This window comes from Hippocampus comes, unplaced genomic scaffold (assembly GCF_001891065.2).
Source record: "Hippocampus comes isolate QL1 unplaced genomic scaffold, H_comes_QL1_v1.1 scaffold59, whole genome shotgun sequence".
In the NCBI taxonomy this organism is placed as follows: domain Eukaryota; kingdom Metazoa; phylum Chordata; class Actinopteri; order Syngnathiformes; family Syngnathidae; genus Hippocampus; species Hippocampus comes.
The window spans coordinates 855,973-874,357 of NW_017805406.1; the positions used below are offsets into that span (position 1 = coordinate 855,973).

Here is an 18,385-nt window from a genome sequence, read left to right on the forward strand (position 1 = left end):
GTTTTTCTTTTTTTTTTTTTGGCTTGCTTGTCAGGGGAAAATACTGCAAGCTCATTAGTTACACACATTTTAATGTTATGTCCAATCATGATGTATTTTGTTATTTTTGTGATCAAGGAAATTTGAGCTGAAAAAAAAAACCTTGGAAAACATATATCGCTTGTTGAACTAAAGTCATACCAACCGTTGGTCACAAATTGGTTTCAAATCCGGCTGTTGTTTGAAAAGTGGCCTTTGAGAGGAAAAAAAAAAAAAAAAAGCCAACACAACCCAAAACAATCTCAGGGTACTTCATTATCACATCTCTGCCCCAGCATTTTTCCAGCAGTATTAGCGAGATGCGAGGCGGCCCGCTTTTGGCTGTTCTCCATGATGACTGGGTTGACTGGCCACAGTGTGAGGCTGGAGGAAGGAGGCTCGTTCGAGCGTGACTCCTCTTCTCAGGTCAACACTTCTTTCTTTCTAGAACACTCTCCACAGCGTGAACATGAACATCGCACGGCACCGCAGCAAGCAGATTGATGAGCTGAGATAAAGCAGTATCTTCAGCGAAAAAGGAAAAAAATATATATATAAAAACCCTCCCGGCAGAAAAGATGCCATTTGTTCTGTGTTCCCTGCTGCTTCTCGGATGCACTCGTGTCATGTCCACCTATGGGCCTCATCAACGAGCACAGATGACTGGTGACATTTTGCTCGGAGGACTCTTTCCCATTCACTTTGGCGTTGCATCCAAAGACCAAGACCTGGCGGCGCGGCCGGAGTCCACACAATGCGTCAGGTGACCCACCCGACGCAAAACAAGCCACAACATTGAATACACTCGAACAAGCGTGAGAAAAGTTGGCCGATAAAATGTGTCAATCTGCTCATTTCTGTGAGCGAGGTTCAGAGCGATGTAGACCAGCACATTACACATTATTCCGATTTCAAATAGTGCTTGTCGTCATTCGGGTCACAAGTATCTGCAGCATATCCCAGCTGACATCTGGCGAGAGACGAGTTACACTTTTGATTAGTCGGTAATCCATCGCAATGCACAGAAAAACAAATAAGGTAACGACACACACCCACACAAAAATACATTCACGCGAGCACAGACGTTCCAACAGAGATCCAAATCTGGATTTCCTGATGTCTACGTCACCACCCGCTGAGCGAACGCGGAAATCGTACTACAGCCCCCCCGTACTGGATCTCATTACATTTCGTGTACAGTTTCACATGCGAAAAGTCGTTTTTACTGCATGTTATGTGGTGTCCTACAGGTTTAATTTCCGTGGTTTCCGTTGGCTGCAGGCCATGATTTTTGCAATCGAGGAGATCAACAACAGCAGCACTCTCCTGCCCAACATCACATTGGGCTACAGGATCTTTGACACGTGCAACACGGTGTCAAAGGCACTGGAAGCCACTCTCAGTTTCGTGGCCCAGAATAAGATCGACTCCTTGAATTTGGATGAGTTCTGCAACTGCACCGACCACATCCCGTCGACTATCGCAGTCGTGGGAGCGGCGGGATCTGCTGTCTCCACAGCGGTGGCAAACCTACTGGGGCTGTTTTATATTCCACAGGTAAGTCTTTGTAGGTGTCCTGCAAAAAAAAAATTGTAAAAATGATCTCGATCTATCGATCCATCTATTCGTCCGTGCGTGGCGTAAACTCTTGTGTTTCAGATCAGCTACGCCTCGTCCAGTCGCCTCCTAAGCAACAAGAACCAATACAAGTCCTTCATGAGAACCATCCCTTCGGATGAGTACCAGGCTACGGCGATGGCGGATGTGATCGACTATTTCCAATGGAACTGGGTGATTGCCGTGGCCTCGGATGACGACTACGGGCGGCCTGGTATCGAAAAGTTTGAGAAGGAGATGGAGGAGAGGGACATCTGCATCCATCTCAACGAACTCATCTCTCAGTACATGGAAGACCACGAAATCCAAGCGCTGGCCGACAGGATCGAAAACTCGAGCGCCAAAGTTATCGTGGTGTTTGCCAGCGGGCCCGATATGGAGCCGCTCATCAAAGAGATGGTCCGAAGAAACATCACGGACCGCATTTGGATCGCCAGTGAAGCTTGGGCGAGCTCCTCTCTCATTGCCAAACCTGAATATCTGGATGTGGTGGCAGGCACCGTTGGCTTCGCCTTGAAGGGGGGACATATACCCGAGTTTAAAGACTTCCTGCAACAAGTGCAACCAAAGAAAAACGCTCACAATGAATTTGTCCGGGAGTTTTGGGAGGAAACTTTTAACTGTTATCTGAAAGACAGTCGGCGGCGTCACCAAAGTGACAACGGCAGCACAAGTTTTAGGCCTTGGTGTACAGGTGAGGAAGACATCACCAGTGTGGAGACACCGTACCTGGACTACACCCACCTCCGTATCTCATACAACGTGTACGTAGCAGTTTACTCCATTGCGCAGGCCCTGCAGAACATCCTAACCTGTAAACCCGGACATGGACTTTTTGCAAACAACTCCTGCGCGGACATCAAGAAAATGGAAGCGTGGCAGGTAAAACGTTGCACTTTTTCAACAAACCGAGACGCTAAGCCCGTTTGACCACAACACAAATTTGTGCTTCCACAGGTACTAAAGCAGCTCAGACATTTGAAATATACCAACAGTGTGGGAGGAAAGGTGCACTTTGACGAGAACTTTGACGTGGCAGCAAACTACACGATAATCAACTGGCACAGGTCTGCCGAAGATGGTTCTGTGGTGTTTGAGGAGGTCGGATACTATAATATTCACTCAAAGAGGGGAGGCAAGCTGGTCATTGACAAGACAAAGATTCTCTGGAATGGATACAGTTTTGAGGTACATACCAATCGCAATCTTTTGTCTGCGGTTAGTGAAAATCAAGTCACAACGGTTCCGTTCAGTCTGGAACGGAAGTTCCAGATCTGGTTTGTGTTTCTACACCGGGGCACAGAGGCAGGATGGCTCACGCAATCGCCTCTTTCACTCACCGTGATCGAAAACGGATGTGACAATGCGGGAACGGCTGAATTTGTAGAGGCTTGACCAGTTCTGCTCACTCTTATCCGACTTTTGTCTGCTTCCAATCTGTCAGGTGCCATTCTCCAACTGCAGCGAGGACTGTGAGCCTGGAACCAGAAAGGGCATCATAGACAGCATGCCGACTTGTTGCTTTGAATGCACCGAGTGCTCCGACGGAGAGTACAGCAACCACAAAGGTACGCCGGAATCTTCTTCGCTAATGTTGCTTTCCTGAAAGGTGGAAATTCTAAGCCTGATTTTATTTTCCACGCAGATGCCAGCATTTGCACCAAATGTCCCAATAACTCCTGGTCCAGTGGGAACCACACCTCCTGTTTTTTAAAGGAAATCGAGTTCCTGGCTTGGACCGAACCATTTGGGATCGCTTTGACCATATGCGCAGTATTGGGCGTTGTCTTGACAGCTTTTGTCATGGGCGTGTTTATCAAGTTCCGCAACACGCCCGTAGTGAAGGCCACAAACCGAGAATTGTCCTATTTGCTGCTCTTCTCACTCATTTGCTGTTTCTCCAGCTCGCTGATCTTCATCGGACAGCCCCGCGATTGGATGTGCCGTCTGCGGCAACCGGCTTTCGGTGTCAGTTTTGTTCTTTGCATCTCCTGCATCCTCGTCAAAACTAACCGAGTGCTTCTGGTCTTCGAGGCCAAGATCCCGACCAGTTTCCATCGGAAATGGTGGGGACTGAACCTGCAGTTTCTCTTGGTGTTCCTCTTCACGTTTGTCCAAGTTATGATATGCGTGGTGTGGCTTTACAACGCTCCCCCGTCGAGCTATATGAACCACGACATCGACGAGATTATTTTCGTCACCTGCAATGAGGGCTCCGAGATGGCTCTTGCGTTTCTCATTGGCTACACGTGCCTCCTGGCGGCCATCTGTTTCTTCTTCGCGTTCAAATCCCGCAAACTTCCCGAAAACTTCACCGAAGCCAAGTTCATTACTTTTAGCATGCTCATATTCTTCATTGTCTGGATCTCCTTCATCCCCGCCTACTTCAGTACTTACGGCAAGTTTGTGTCAGCGGTGGAAGTCATTGCAATTCTGGCATCCAGCTTTGGGATGTTGGCCTGTATCTTCTTCAACAAGGTCTACATCATCCTCTTCAAATCTTCCAGGAACACCATCGAGGAAGTCAGGTGCAGCACGGCGGCGCATGCCTTCAAAGTGGCCGCCAAAGCCACGCTCAAACAGGGCACCGTGTCCAGAAAAAAGTCCGGCAGTATCGGAGGATCGTCCGCCTCCTCTCCGTCGTCCTCCATCAGCCTAAAGACCAACGGGGACGGTGGCGAGACAACCTCCGGAAGGCACAAGCCAAGAGTGAGCTTTGGCAGCGGGACAGTCATGTTGTCTTTAAGCTTTGAGGAGTCGAGAAGAGGTTCTTTAATGTGATCGCCCACCTTTTAGTGACACCTTTTTTGGGGTACTTTAAATGTCAGCCTGCCTAATTAATTGTACGTAATTTACAGAACGTTCTTTTGACTTTCAGCATTAATTTGACTAACCGCTGCGCGCTGAATACAATGTGTGTTTGTATTAAAACATGATTCCAAAAACAGGGTCGCAATGATCGTGCGTATGTTTGTTCGTGTGTTAGCAAGATTATAATTTTTATTTGATCGGTATATTACTGACAGAAATCGGCCCCCCAAAAAGAGATTTTTAAATCTTTACAGTCTGACAAAAGGTTTTCATGCCCAAAATTATTCAAAATCATTCCCAATGAAGACAGATGGTGTCTCCTACATTTGTTGTTCAATAGACACAAAAACAAATCTTAATGGACCACAAAAAAATCTTATCAATTCGTCAAACCCCATAAGGCTATAAAGTTTAAAAATAAAGGCTACCGGTATATAATAAAAAATGTTGCAAGTACATCCCACTCAGACAACCAGTAATAACTATTTGGTTCGTCTCTTACAAAGCTGTTTTTCTTTCACTAAATCATGACCCTCACTGGTTTCGATTTAAATGAGGTTTCGATTACCAAGTCACGAAAGAGTCCAACGATGCAATAAAAATCTGAAAATTGTTTTGACAAGAATGGTAAGGATGCAGGGAAAACTCAAGAGAGAATTTGCTGGACGAATTTTAGAGAACTTTCTGTGCTTGCTTATCACACGCTTGCGTCAAGGACAAACGGTGCAGATGTGTGTCTCACGCGTAAATGCGATGCAGACAACAGGCCGACACCATAGGCAGCCTTGACCCGTGGGACATCCAGGCATCAGGGAAGAACACTTTTGGGGATGGCACTATTTGTTTAAAACCACCCAAGCAACTGTGAAGGACCTGTGAAGCTTTATTGTCTCTTTTTTTTAATGACAGTAAAATGACCCATTGAACCAGAGAGAACGCTCGAATCCCCCCTCCCTTATTTATTCGACTGTCTTCACGGAATTTAACCATCACCTTCAAAGATGGGGAAATAACCACTATCACCACTTGTAATGAAAATTGAACTTCTTAGGTTTTTGTTTTTTTTTTGTAAGGAGGGCAAAGGGCTTTTGAAGAAGACATGCTGAGATTTTCAAGATCAGGGTTGACCTAAAACAGGCTGAGAGCAGCTGGACAACTAAAGACCCACCAAATAACAAATCAATGTCCAGCCGAGACCAGCATGGTGTTCACATCTGAGACTGAAAGGCATTTCCACTTGTCTCAGGCCTCACAAGTACCAGTGTAATTACATATATATTAAAAAAAAAAAAAAAAACTTCTTGTGACACACTGACCACTACTTGGCTAGAAATATTTTTTAAAATGTAAAGAAAAATGTATAGCAACTGTTTAATCCAAAACATTTCCAATTATTTTTTTCTTCCAAAAATTGGCCTGGAAAAAAAATCAATTCTCAGTCAGGCTCTACCAACATCGTGTGCTTCTGTGCCATTCTGTGACTCTTCCACTGTGTCTCTCTTACAACCTGCTTATGACACTGGCTGATTCTCTAACTTGGTGGCCACTTCCTTCCAAGAATAGCCTGTTTCAAGCCTCGCTGGTCTTCATCTCATCAAAATGTGAACATCACGACAAAGAGGACTGAGCAAATACGAACACAACTAGAAAGTATTGGTCAATTCAGCGATTAAATAACTGCTGTGAATATGCCACGCACTGGAACCAGTTGGATGTGCATTCAGAAGTTTGGAGGTCAAATTAAATTCACTTTCGGAAGTGATAGTGCATTTTAAGTTCATCCTGACATTTCACAGTAAAATCAGGAATCATTTCGTTGTGAAAGCCCTAAGCCGGAAGTGCACGTATTTTGGTTAACTTTACAGACGTCAAACTGGGGAGCCGCGGAAAGTGGCAACAAATCAGTTAAAACCCAAAGCAGAGCACTGACTTTCACTGAAACAATTGCACATTCTTAGCTGACATTCGGGATCGAGTGGGTGACGCTACTGAGGAGATAACAACCAGTAAGGGAGATAACGACTTGGGGTTTGGAGAATGGACGAGTTCATTTTGAGGCAGGGGTCGCGGCAGCGTCAACGTCACTCGTCGATGCTTCAATCGAGGCAAAAAGACAACATGGGCTCCTTTTGTTGTCTGATTGAGAGGGAAGAAATTTCACCGTGCTGTATGTTGCACATACAGCGCATTTCACGTGAAAGTTGCATTTGATTCGCGACATAAGCGGAAGTGACGTAGCTGACGCGACCCTGACCCTACCGCAGAATGCGCCTGCCCTTACTGGTGGGGGGTGGCGTGCAAACGTGGAGAGCATCCGGCTCGAGGAATAAAGACATGTCACCTTCATGAGGTGTCCGTTCGCTATTTGGTGTCATTACAAACGCAATCAAAGGAGAGTCGTGGCCAGTGTGCTATGCTGGGATGCTCTTGGAGTTAGCCATTGTTAGCTCGACCCGTCCCGAAAAGAAGATGACTTCGAGGAAAAACACGCATCGTTAGCTCGCTTTAAGTAAGTAAAGGTAAGAAATCCAAATTGTTGACATTATGTTTGACTTTGCACGTTACCTGGATTGTTGTGATTGTTAATGTGGAGCTTCATGTTATCAATGTGTTTACAAGTTCGATTAACTCGGAACAGAATGACGCGTATAGTGCTGTCTACTCCATTTAATATTATAATAACATAATTTAGAGTACCGGTAAGTTACGCAATTAGATGATTTGTCAAGGTGATAGAAAACAGTATGATATTTTTTTTTTTTTTTTGTATATGATGAGACTAAGATTTTTTTCTCTCAATATTATGATTACCGGTACTAGACAATTCCATCTCATGTTTGTAATGCAAAATTAATTATTAAGGCAACAAGGAGCCTTTGTGGAGTTTATTCTCTGGTTTAACATCTGATCTTTCTCTCTTTCACAGCTAATATTGATTTACCTGCCCCACCCCTCCCCCAAATTACACCTTGGATGTCCACCCCAATACGGAACCACATGACGGAAACTGTAAAACAGCGGCACGCTTCATTGTCATGAACTGATTGCCCCAGCCATGAAGGACACATTTTAAACGAGAAGAACCAGAACATCGTCACGCAGCTATGGGCTTTTGTTCGTCTGGGTGCAAGATGTTGTGCAGAGTCAAGTACGTTTTCCTGCTGCTTCTCTCCCTGTCTGTGCTGGCGTGGATTTCCATGCTCTCGGGCGACAGCGTTAAATCTGCCCTGGCCCTCTCGGTGGCGATGCTACCTCTCGTTAAAGAAGAGGACACGCAGAATGTGGCAAACTCTGGGCCATCGACAGCGGTTCCCTTAATGATACCGACGCCGAGAGCAGAGTGTCCGAAGGAGTCGCCGCTGCTACGTGAGTGAACGCCCATGTATGATTCGACAGGCGGAGAACTAATGGCTGTTTGTTTTGTCTAAAACCAACATTGGTTGAAACTCCTTCAACTGCCAGACACCTCGACTCATCTTAAGAGTTGCATTGGTTGCCTTTCCTGCAACGATAATAGTCTTTCCGTGAAGTGAACACCTCTCTGCAAGTGTCAATCAAAACTGAGATTTATTATCATTTGAAAGGTACAATTCTTGTAAGAGTCTTACAGTATTGGATCGCATTTTATTGTGTAGATTTAAATAATGATTAGAGGTGATTTTTATTTATTTAGTTTCCTTTTTAATTTACAGCGCCCAAAATCTCGGGCGTTGTCCCGGGCTGGATGACTTATCCAAATATTATAAACGCTCATCAGTAAGCCATAAATTTGTAAAAGGTAGCGCTGCTATATGTCAGCTGTTGCTTACAAGTGACAAAATAAATATAGTAAAAAGAATGAAAAGATGGAAGGCTGCCAGGCATAGTTCAATTCAAACGCAATCAAAACATTTTCCCATCTGTAATAATATTCATCGATTTCCCCCCCCCCCCCCATCATGAATTCGTCATTATACTTCATATTTATAACCCATGAAGGCAGTTCTCAAGTATGGTGAGGCTCCACTCCAAAATGCTGAATGATTTAGCAACAAAGATGCAAATTCTGATTCCGCAGAAGGAGCGGTGAAGCTGAACTTTGAGCCCTCTCTACAATTGGAGGAGGTAGAGGGCGAGAACAAGCGAGTGGCCCAAGGCCGCTACCAGCCTTGGGACTGCACAGCCAGACAGAGCGTGGCCATCCTCATTCCCCATCGCAATCGAGAGCGGCACCTCCTCTATCTGCTCCACCACCTGCACCCCTTCCTGCAGAGGCAGCAACTCCACTATGCTGTTTACGTCATCCAGCAGGTCAACATTGACGTTTTTTTTCATTTTACATTTTTAATTTGCGTGTAGTTTGTGCATATCCTGATTTTGCCGTCTTGTGCGTGTTTTTCAAAAGGCCGGTGATGGCACTTTTAACCGTGCCAAATTGCTGAACGTGGGCTACTTGGAGGCGCTGAAAGACTACAGTTGGGACTGTTTCATTTTCCATGATGTGGACCTGGTTCCTGAAAATGATCACAATCTCTACGTCTGTGACTCGCAACCCAAACATCTGGTAGTTGGCCGCAATGCCACCGGATACAAGTGAGTTCCTGGAAAAAAGACTCATTTCCTATATGCCCACTCTGGTCTGATATTAATAAATTATTGGAACTGTTCTGACATCACCCGACTCGTATTAAGATGAATGTGTTCCCTCCCAACAGGTTGCATTACAAAGGCTACTTTGGAGGAGTCACGGCCATGAGCGGAAAGCAGTTTCGTAAAGTGAATGGATTTGCAAACACCTACTGGGGTTGGGGTGGAGAAGATGACGACCTACGAAATAGGTGAAGCGGAAAAAAAAAATAAGCGTTGAAATCCATTTTGAAGATATAAACTGGTTCGCATCTGGATTTTTGTTTCCATCAAGCAGTACTGTTCAGCGTGGTCTGGCAAATTTCATTTGGACGTGTCGTACAGATTGATTTGATACCGGGGATGGTTTTTTTTTGGTCGTGTCATCACCCACAAAAACAAACAAAGAAAAAGGAGTGTTATACTGCTCAATAGAAAAGGGTCTTAATGGCTTGCATGTGTACTCTTAGGGTGGAGCTGCAGAAAATGCAGATTGTGCGGCCACCTGCTGACATTGCACGCTACACAATGGTGTTTCACAAACGGGACAGCGGTAACGAAATCAACAAGGACAGGTCGGTCGTTTGTCATGATTGTGTTTGGACAACAATCTCTCTTTTTTCCCCTAATTGACTTGTGTCCCCCCCCCCCTTCCCCTGATTCAGGATAAAGCTGTTGAGACAAACGTCACGAGTTTGGAAAAGAGACGGACTGAATAGCTGCAAATATCAGACCTTATCAGTGGAGAGGCTGCCGCTCTATATCAACGTGACCGTAGACATCGGGAAGCCGTAGGACAGACTTGTTTCAAATGAGCTCAGCTCATTGTGATGCCATTTGAAAGTGTGGAGTGAAAAGACGACCACATGCCATTGTGACTTGCACATGATATCAAGCAGGCAAGTGCATCTGAAGAAGCGGAAGTGAAAGAGCAAACGCGATCACCTCTGCAATATCCCACTTGGGGATCTCAAGCTGACCTCTCTGCGGCAACGAAACAGTTCAGCAAACCTTCTCGAATCGAATGCAACGCTTGAGCTTTATTGTTGGGCTCCACATTTGTCAAACAACACATTGCGAAAGGGCCCTTCCGTGTGCAGCTGAGGAGTGTCCAAACATTGATGTGTTCCCTTTATCTTTTGACGTTTCCTTCACGGTGTGTCCATGCAGGACTCGGGACTGCATGAGGTTGAAAGTACTGAATGTGATTAGAGTCAGTTCCTTTTTTTTTGGGGGGGGGGGGCTGGATTGCACTTTTTGACATTTCATTGACATATTCTTTCAAAGTCCACATTGCTCAAACATATCTTGGAACAAATGTCTGGCGGAAATGTAAATTGTTCGGACTCAAAAGGTTAAGTGAACACTGGGCCGAGCCATATTTTGAAATACTGGATGGGCAAAAGACATCTCGACATTATTGCACGACTAAATTCAACATTATTCGTGACTTGTTGATATTCAAGGAGCGTTTGTTTTGCAGGCCAAAAATGCCCTCGAGCTAAGCAATAAAAAGGGCTGTTCAGCTGAAATATATGAATGTATTTATTTACACACACGACCGATCATGTTGAACACTAGTTATGCGCAACAATTTCCAAAATGTGATCATTTAAAAAAAAAAAAGTGTCTTTGGCTGTCTTCAGATAAAGATGGTAATTTCTGTTTTATTGTTAAAATAGTAAATTATTATTCTTTGACTGCCTTTTCCTCAAAGTTAATTTTGTCCTGCCATGTTCAACGGACTGAAAAGATGGAATTTTGTGTGCAACTATTACATTTTTTTTTAAAGGGCCTTCTTGCTTTGCAAGAAAATGGAATGGTGGTGGGGGATCAAGAATACCTTGACGGTGTCTCAATGTGACCAATGAAAATAGCCTCTCGTTAGAACTAACTGCATGATGGTTAGTCATGGGACTCGCATTATATGATATCATATCTTTGAAGGGATGCGCGGCTACTTATGTGTTTACAACATGCATGTTTTGTGACCATCAAAACTTTCTTCCATTCATAGGTTGGTTGCAAAGTACATGAATGGCACCTTCTGACGATTTCAGACACATTGCCAACCGTGAAAGACCAACGTTGCTACAAATGTTTTCTCTTGAAATTACGCTTTCTAGAGTCATAACAAAACAATTCATTATTTGAGAGTGTCATTGGTGGATTTTTTTTTTCCAAGTGGCGCTGAGTTTGATAAAAGATTCATTATGACATATTTCCTGGTGAAGGAAATGTCTAATAAACTGTTATTTTCATATTGTCAGATGATCTCTGGTCTTACTTTCGGGTGAAGTCAGCCACAAGTAACATCTTGAAATTATAAAAATGGCTTTTTAGTTTGAAATGGTTCGGTTGGGTGCAGTGTACGGATGGTGCCACTAGGAGGCAGAAGTAACACGGATGCCTGTCCTGTACATTCGGCAGCATTTAGCGTACTAAAATCACAAACTTGGCCCAAATCCTTCGCGATATACTCGATTCAGAATTTTACAAACAATTTCATATGAATATGCACAGTCACACATGATTGTTGAAGAGGGTCGCTCGAGGCTCAAATCGTGCTTGTTCAAAAAAATAAATGTGTGTGTGTATATATATATATATATATATATATATATATATATATATATATATATTCTATTTGTGATACACAAAAGTTTTTTTTGTTTGTTTTTCAAACACATCCATCCCTCGAAATGTAAAACTTTTCCGACATGATCACAAAACTGCGCTGCATTTAGTCTACGATACAGGAAGTGAAGGTTAAAAAAAACGATTGCAGACATCAACCACTAAAATTAGTATATACCGCCAGGCACAACATTAGGTACACTAACCGATTATGTTGTTTAATTTAGCTTCTGGAGCAGAGCGAGAGGGAAAAAAAAATATGATAAATAGCACTTTGATCGAACCAAACGTCTTTGCTATGGCAGATTTAAGTTTTTATCTATTACAGAAAGAATTAAAATGTACCTAATGAGTGTCCACAGTAGAATTTCTTGTTTTTGCAACTGAGAAGTTGATCATCCTTTCCTGGAGGATCATCTTTCTGTCTTATCCAGGGTATAATGATTGGCACTTGGGGCCCCTCAAAGCAGTTGAGTGGAGATAAGCGAGCAATCACTGACACACAGAGACAGACAACCGCATGCATTCCTATCCCGACTGGATTTAGAATGCGCGTGAAATGCTCCTTGCGCTTTCAGAATCCTGCTGCTGTGAAGTTACCCGTGTGTAGATGTCTTTCTACTCACATCAACACAAGAATAGTTACACATAGTTTCCACTCCCTCATATGTATCATATGCTAAATATTACAGCAATAAAATGTGAAATGACCTCTATAATGAAGGCTGCTTGTTATTTGCTTCCAGTGACCTCTCGGCTATTTTTTTTTTTAAACGGGGCAGAGAGCGAGCGAGGATGTCTGAGGCTTTGTATGGACAGAATGATGTCATGTCCTCTTCCTATGGTGCAGAAAGAAGCTTTGTCTTGCAGAGGCCCGGCCTCGTCATCAAGCTCACATGTGATACACACATGAGCACATTTAATAAAACAGGCAGTGTTGACACCATTTTGCCCGATGTGTGCTATGCGTAGAAAGCTGAAAGAGATTTAAAGGCTCGATCAAAATGTCTGCCTTGACTCAACAATTTGCATGTGTTTGGAGCGGTGTGGAACCGCAGTTATTCATCCTCGGATATTTTTCGAATATATTTTCATGATTTTTCACAATTATTGTCAACAATCATTAGGTTATGTCAGTTGACAACGTAGCCATTGGAATGGCAGAAGTTTCGCTTTTGTTAACTCATGTTTAGCGCTGCTACCAGATTTCTACTTTTTGTGTTTGTCCCATTGTCCTTCACTTGACTCGCGGGAGCATCTTTTTGTGAAAAAGGGACTTTGATTCTGACTGCTGTTGATTTGTTCTCAGTGTCTGACAAGAGGGCGCACTGAGTGAAAATTCAACCGACGTGTTAGCTTGTCATGCTAGTTGCAAGTTAGCAGACTGGCGATCGCTGGCATCCGGTTTGATTACTTGTGATTTTTAACATAATTGGTTGATTGAATGTTTATGCTTCTACGGATAAATAAATGTGTGAGGAGCGTCACATTTAATCTCCCCAAAATGTCTGACACAGCTGAAAACACAGCATTACGCCAAGTGTCTCAAGTACGACCAAAAAAGAGCAAACATACGGGATCTTGCTCCAACCCCGATTGATTGATTAACTGACTGATAATAGCCTGTCAATGTAGAGCTCTGATTGATCGAAACAAATGGAGATACTGTTTGCCAGGCTCAAGTGGCCACACAAAGCAATAGATCAGCAAAGGATCCATAACGGTCCGACGATGCTAACGTAGATTTTCTGCTTCACTTCTCGTCATACTGCACTTTGTAATCCAATTGAGTAAATCATTGAGGTAGGTGGTCCTGTCTGCGCCAACGCACTGCAATTGCAAGGCGGGTCTTAAGATATGACTTTTTGGCATACGGTTGAGAGATTTCAAACCTCGGAAATATGGGACTTGGGCTTGCGGATGTGTAATTTTCCCTGTAAAGCCACTTAGTCTGGGGATACGAGGAGTCAATCATGACAACCAGTGGGAATGCAGTGATGACATCCACTTAGGATGCCTGGAAGAGTGGAAGAAAGTGGTCTGCATTTCGTTGGAGTCCACTTGGTCCAAGATTAAAAAAAAAAAAAAAAATGCATGTAACAAGAACCATGTGTCCATCTCCTAACCCTAACACCCCTTGCAGCCCACCTCCCATTTCCCATCTGTGCCCTTCAAGCCCTCACTTCAGTCACCTCCCACTTCCCTCCTTCCTTCAGAACCCCTCTGTTTTTGTTTTCCAGCCTGGGCGCTTTGCACAGGAAATTGTATACACTGGGAGCATTCAGGAAGGCGCAGGGCAGCCATCCCGTATAACTTTGGCGAACGTGAAGAAAATGTACTTGTGCTTTTTGACAACCGTCTCCCTTCGGTGAACCTCAACATTTCTTCCAAACCGTGCCACAACTCGGGCCACGAGTTCACGCGCACAACTCCCAACGCGTTGAAGGGGAAATCGGATTATAAATAGAACGTTCTTGAGATGATTGGCCTCCCTTGTATTGGTCGGTGCATGCTACAGAGGAGCCAGTGAACGAGGAGGCTGTGGAATGAAGGAAAAGAGGAGGAGATAGAAAGGAGTAGAGAGGACTGGCCAGTGGAAGGGGGTGGAGGGGTTGGGGGGGGGATCCCAACAACAGGAAACGGAGCGATTCTAATGCTGTTTCTGCAAGTCCTTCACAGATAAAGCGGCCGCTTGCCACGTCTCAGCAAAGCAAAAGTGTCAACTGTGTCATTCCTGTGAGGCGATGCCACCCTTAACGTTTGACCGTTTAAACAAGTGACGTCACTTCAGACCTCAGCCTCCAGTCGTGCGCTCGGTCAAAATGTGAGCGGATGCAGCACATTTGACAGAAGAGTGCCGGGGACTTCTACGCGGCTGCTTTTTGATCCGCAAGCTCGCCCTTGCTCGGGGTCATATGGATTCATCGCGACCATTAGTAGGAGCTGCTAATCATCTGGACCGTTAACTGGAACCACATGAAGAAAAAAGGGACCAAGCAGAAGTCCAAGACGAAAGGAAGTGAAAATGCGTTCGGCTGTGACCTGACGGAACATCTCCAGAACTCAGGACAGGATGGTAAGATTTTGCTTTTCTTCTCATTCAACCACGAGAACCTTTTTTTTTTCAAAAAAATTGCGTCGGAACACGAAGATTCAGGATGCTATTGGACAACACGTGTAAGACTCTATGGGCACGTAAACCAAATGACACAAAAGACAAGAAGTGAAGAACTTACAAGTGACAAAATGGGCTTTGTTCAACGGCTCCATACGTGTGGCGTGTGTGTATATTCAAGCGTTTAAAAAAACGAACTTGCCATTCATCCGACTATTTTGCCTGGAGCCGCTGGGTCATTGGTGAAGTTTGGGTGTGGCTGTGTCTCATTTTTTTTTTGGACTCACTTACTTCCAGTGACGGAGAGTCCCTGTGACTCGCCGTCGGGGCCTCGCTGCTGCCTACAGGAAACGGAGAGAGGCACAAAGAACAGGATGGTCAACTATTCATAGATGGGACCTTTGTTGTTGATGCAATATTTCCATTGTGCCAAATGAAAATTTGTGTTTGTTTTTTTTAAATGAAGGTTTGGGGATTAACACGTTATGCACAAAGAGAGGGAAAGGAAACGAACACCATAGCAAACTTTGAATGTAACTTTAATGAGCAGGACTTGAGGGGGGTGCGTGTGAGAGGCGGAGCATTCAGTCCAGGAAGTGGAGGCGAGGGGTGGGGGGTACAGTGACACCGCCGTCCACCTCTGTCATTGATACTCTTTATTTTTTTAAATAGTTGACTTTGATCTGAAAGAATCCATCGAATAAGTAGAACAGCAGACCTTCAAGGTTGAGTCCTCTTAGCAAAAAAATCTAATCAAATAGTTGGAGATCACCACACGGTGCCTGTCAGCCGAAATGTTAGTAGGCCGCTTGCTGGTTTGGGGGGGCTGATTGGTTCTATCCAAATCAAAAGATTGTGAAGTACCACAAACCTCTAATCCAGTATCTCATTGATGGAGAATAAAGGGAATGATATCAGCAATAACGTAGATGAATAAGGGACAAGGGAAAAAGTCCTCAATTGCTTGATCATCGTTTTTATCTGTATTTCCTCATCACACTTTTCTTTGGGGTTTCATGAGAAGCAGCTATTTCATTGTTGTGTAATCCCGCTCTAGGAGCTGATACATGACGAAATGACGAGACCTCGTCTTTCTGCAGACAATGTACCGGTAGTGTCCACCCACAACCAAGCTCAAAATGGGCTGTTTTGAGTGCGTCTTCAGCTTTATTATCTTCTCTGAAGAGAATCTTAGCCTGAAACCGATTCACCGAACCCCTGGGATTCGATCGAACCGCTGATCAGGAGTATAAAAGCGACCGTAAAAAGATGCGCCGGCTGCATCACATACAATACTGTGCAAAATCCTCACCACTTGAGTTGCTCCTTGAATGACCTTTGGTGTCCAACAGTGATTTTCATATTAAAATAGTCAACAAACGCACAATTAGCAAGTCCATGCCGAAAACTTTCTTGAGAAGTGGTGCAAGACTTCATGAAAAAAAAAGATCCTTCAAACATGAAGTCACTGACATCAATGAAATTTTACAGGCACCAGAATTATAACTGCACCACACACCATCCTCCATGAAATAGGAAGTACAGTGATTTAAAAAAAAAAAAAAAAAGGCAAACCAACATTTAATTCATTAACCTAATATAATCAACCCCCCAAATTATGCAGTGGTGCAAAAACATAAATCAATAAAAGCCCCAACAATGCATTGTATGGTCAACAATATCCTGAATGTAAAATTTCACGAATGCAAGTGCGCCGGCGTTCGGACGCAAAGCTGACACCTGTCGCAGGCACAAACATTGAATCATTTTTAAGACGTTACGTGACAAAAAGTTGCACGAGTCTGTTTGGGCCTTTGGACTAAAGACAACCAAATGTGCACATTTAAAGCAAATATAGATGGATGCCAAAGCAGAAGCTAAGAGTGTCCCGTGTTGGCGTCCGAGTATAGAGACAGAGAACATAAATCAAGGCCGCGACACTGGTCATCGTCCAGCTTTTCGCCGCAGGCACGCAACCTAGAATCACGTCAAACACATGCTGGAAGACTCTTTGAGACGGAGATGAGGGAAGACAAAGCGCATCCAAAAATAGTTCGGAGACTATCTTCACGGTGAGATGCATGCAAGTGAGGGCGTAGTTCAAAGTTGGAACAGTCTGCTGGTCAGACGGAACACAAATTACATGGACGTGGACTCCAACAACGTTTCTATTCAGAAAAGCGAGGGATCACCGTTTTCGGTAGTTTGATTTCAAAGTCCCAACTCAAGCGGCTCGAGCTGAACGTGCATGCGCTGTAAGTGAGGAAAGTCGCGTCGGCCACTGGTAGCCGTTTTCTATTAGAGGAAATGTCGTAAGTAATACCCGCTACAAGGGCTGGGTGTGTCAACCTTCCTCTGAAACAAACAAACCATTTTTAACTTCCTGTCAAAGGCCACCTACAATCAGTAGCCCAAAGGGAGAGAAAACAAGCCCGTAACGTTCAAGGCAACGTGTGCGGCATGACTTTGCCGATACATTTCATGACCGGAAATGCCACTGGTATTCACTGAGTACATTTTGAAAAGGTGTCCCGTGTGTCGGCAAATAAGACAAACACTTTCTACACTTCAGTCCCTCAGGTGCTACGGAAATGCGCAGAGTTCATCGAGAAGCACGGGATTGTGCATGGGATCTACAGGTTGTCAGGGGTCACCTCAAACATCCAGCGACTCAGGTATGTCGCTTCTTGCGCAGTCCCCGTTTTAGATTGGGTCACATGAAACGTCAAAAGTCAGACGAGTCGTGCGGGGCGGGGCTTTGCTTACTTTCCTCACATCACTGCAACAAAAATATAGTTGACTGGATCATGTCAAGCGTTCACCGTCAATTATCTGCTTTGTGTGTGTGTGTGTGTGTGTGTGTGTGTGTGTGTGTGTGTGTGTGTGTGTGCGCGCCCGAGCAGACAGGAATTCAGCGCCGAGGCGTGCCCTGACCTTACAAAGGAAGTGTACCTCCAGGACATCCACTGTGTGGGTTCCTTATGCAAGCTGTACTTCAGGGAGCTCCCAAATCCTCTCCTCACATATGAGCTATATAGCAAGTTCACTGTAAGTTACAGAGCCGTGACGGGAATTTTGCCTCTTTTCTTTTGTGGCTCCCCATCTATGACGGATAAATGGATGTTTTGTTCTTGCAAAACCTGAAATCTTTGTGGGAACGGCTGGGAAAGGCCATTTTCTGTTTCAGCTTCTGTCCACAAAGTATGGTTTGTAGACATACATTTGAACTTCCGAGCCCTGACCTGAACCCCATCGAACCCGGGATAAACAGCAACCGCGCCTGTGGGCCACGTGTTCTTCATGTCCATGTATTGTGGCCTCTCAAGAAAGCTTCCCAAAATGGGGCCCCTCCCCCAACTCCAAATTTTCAAGTGCGCCAATACTTTTGACCCTATCTCAGGTTTCCAGAGCTGTGTCTTGTGTTTGATTTGGCACCATGAGTGCGACTCGTCATCTGAAGGTGATTTTCAACATCCCTTCCATCCCCAATAACCTTCCTGGAAGCTTTTTCGAGTATATATCTGTCATCCTATGCTTTAGTATTACCACCCCCCCCCCCCCTTGGAACCGGGCCACCAGCCT

General features: G+C 44.5%; 3 protein-coding genes and 1 long non-coding RNA gene across 5 annotated transcripts in view; 3 read left to right on the forward strand and 1 right to left on the reverse strand.

The window, feature by feature from the left end:
- Nucleotides 1-343: 343 nt before the first annotated feature.
- On the forward strand, nt 344-4,551 carry casr (calcium-sensing receptor). The gene is made up of 6 exons (XM_019873203.1): nt 344-781; nt 1,269-1,575; nt 1,678-2,517; nt 2,593-2,823; nt 3,035-3,203; nt 3,281-4,551. Exons 1-6 carry the CDS (start codon nt 597-599, stop codon nt 4,414-4,416), a joined length of 2,868 nt encoding a protein of 955 aa, XP_019728762.1. The 5' UTR covers nt 344-596; the 3' UTR covers nt 4,417-4,551.
- A 2,077-nt stretch (nt 4,552-6,628) lies between these two features.
- On the forward strand, nt 6,629-11,320 carry b4galt4 (UDP-Gal:betaGlcNAc beta 1,4- galactosyltransferase, polypeptide 4). 2 transcript variants are annotated; one of them, XM_019873581.1, is made up of 8 exons: nt 6,629-6,965; nt 7,373-7,812; nt 8,504-8,736; nt 8,831-9,018; nt 9,141-9,263; nt 9,522-9,626; nt 9,717-10,677; nt 10,734-11,320. In XM_019873581.1, exons 2-7 carry the CDS (start codon nt 7,551-7,553, stop codon nt 9,844-9,846), a joined length of 1,041 nt encoding a protein of 346 aa, XP_019729140.1. In that variant the 5' UTR covers nt 6,629-6,965; nt 7,373-7,550; the 3' UTR covers nt 9,847-10,677; nt 10,734-11,320. The 2 variants fall into 2 exon arrangements, with proteins under 2 accessions (XP_019729140.1, XP_019729141.1); XM_019873582.1 differs by having other exon boundaries at nt 6,629-6,955.
- A 2,998-nt stretch (nt 11,321-14,318) lies between these two features.
- arhgap31 (Rho GTPase activating protein 31) overlaps nt 14,319-18,385 on the forward strand; it is an 11,345-nt gene continuing 7,278 nt past the window's right edge. Inside the window, exons 1-3 of the mRNA XM_019873419.1 lie at nt 14,319-14,764; nt 17,376-17,478; nt 17,707-17,851. Coding sequence (XP_019728978.1) covers nt 14,665-14,764; nt 17,376-17,478; nt 17,707-17,851 — 348 coding nt within the window. The 5' untranslated portion in view covers nt 14,319-14,664. The remainder of the gene's footprint in view (nt 14,765-17,375; nt 17,479-17,706; nt 17,852-18,385) is intronic.
- Nucleotides 14,819-18,385, reverse strand: part of LOC109517923 (uncharacterized) — a 43,997-nt gene continuing 40,430 nt past the window's right edge. Inside the window, exon 3 of the long non-coding RNA XR_002168629.1 lies at nt 14,819-15,144. This is a non-coding gene — a long non-coding RNA (uncharacterized LOC109517923). The remainder of the gene's footprint in view (nt 15,145-18,385) is intronic.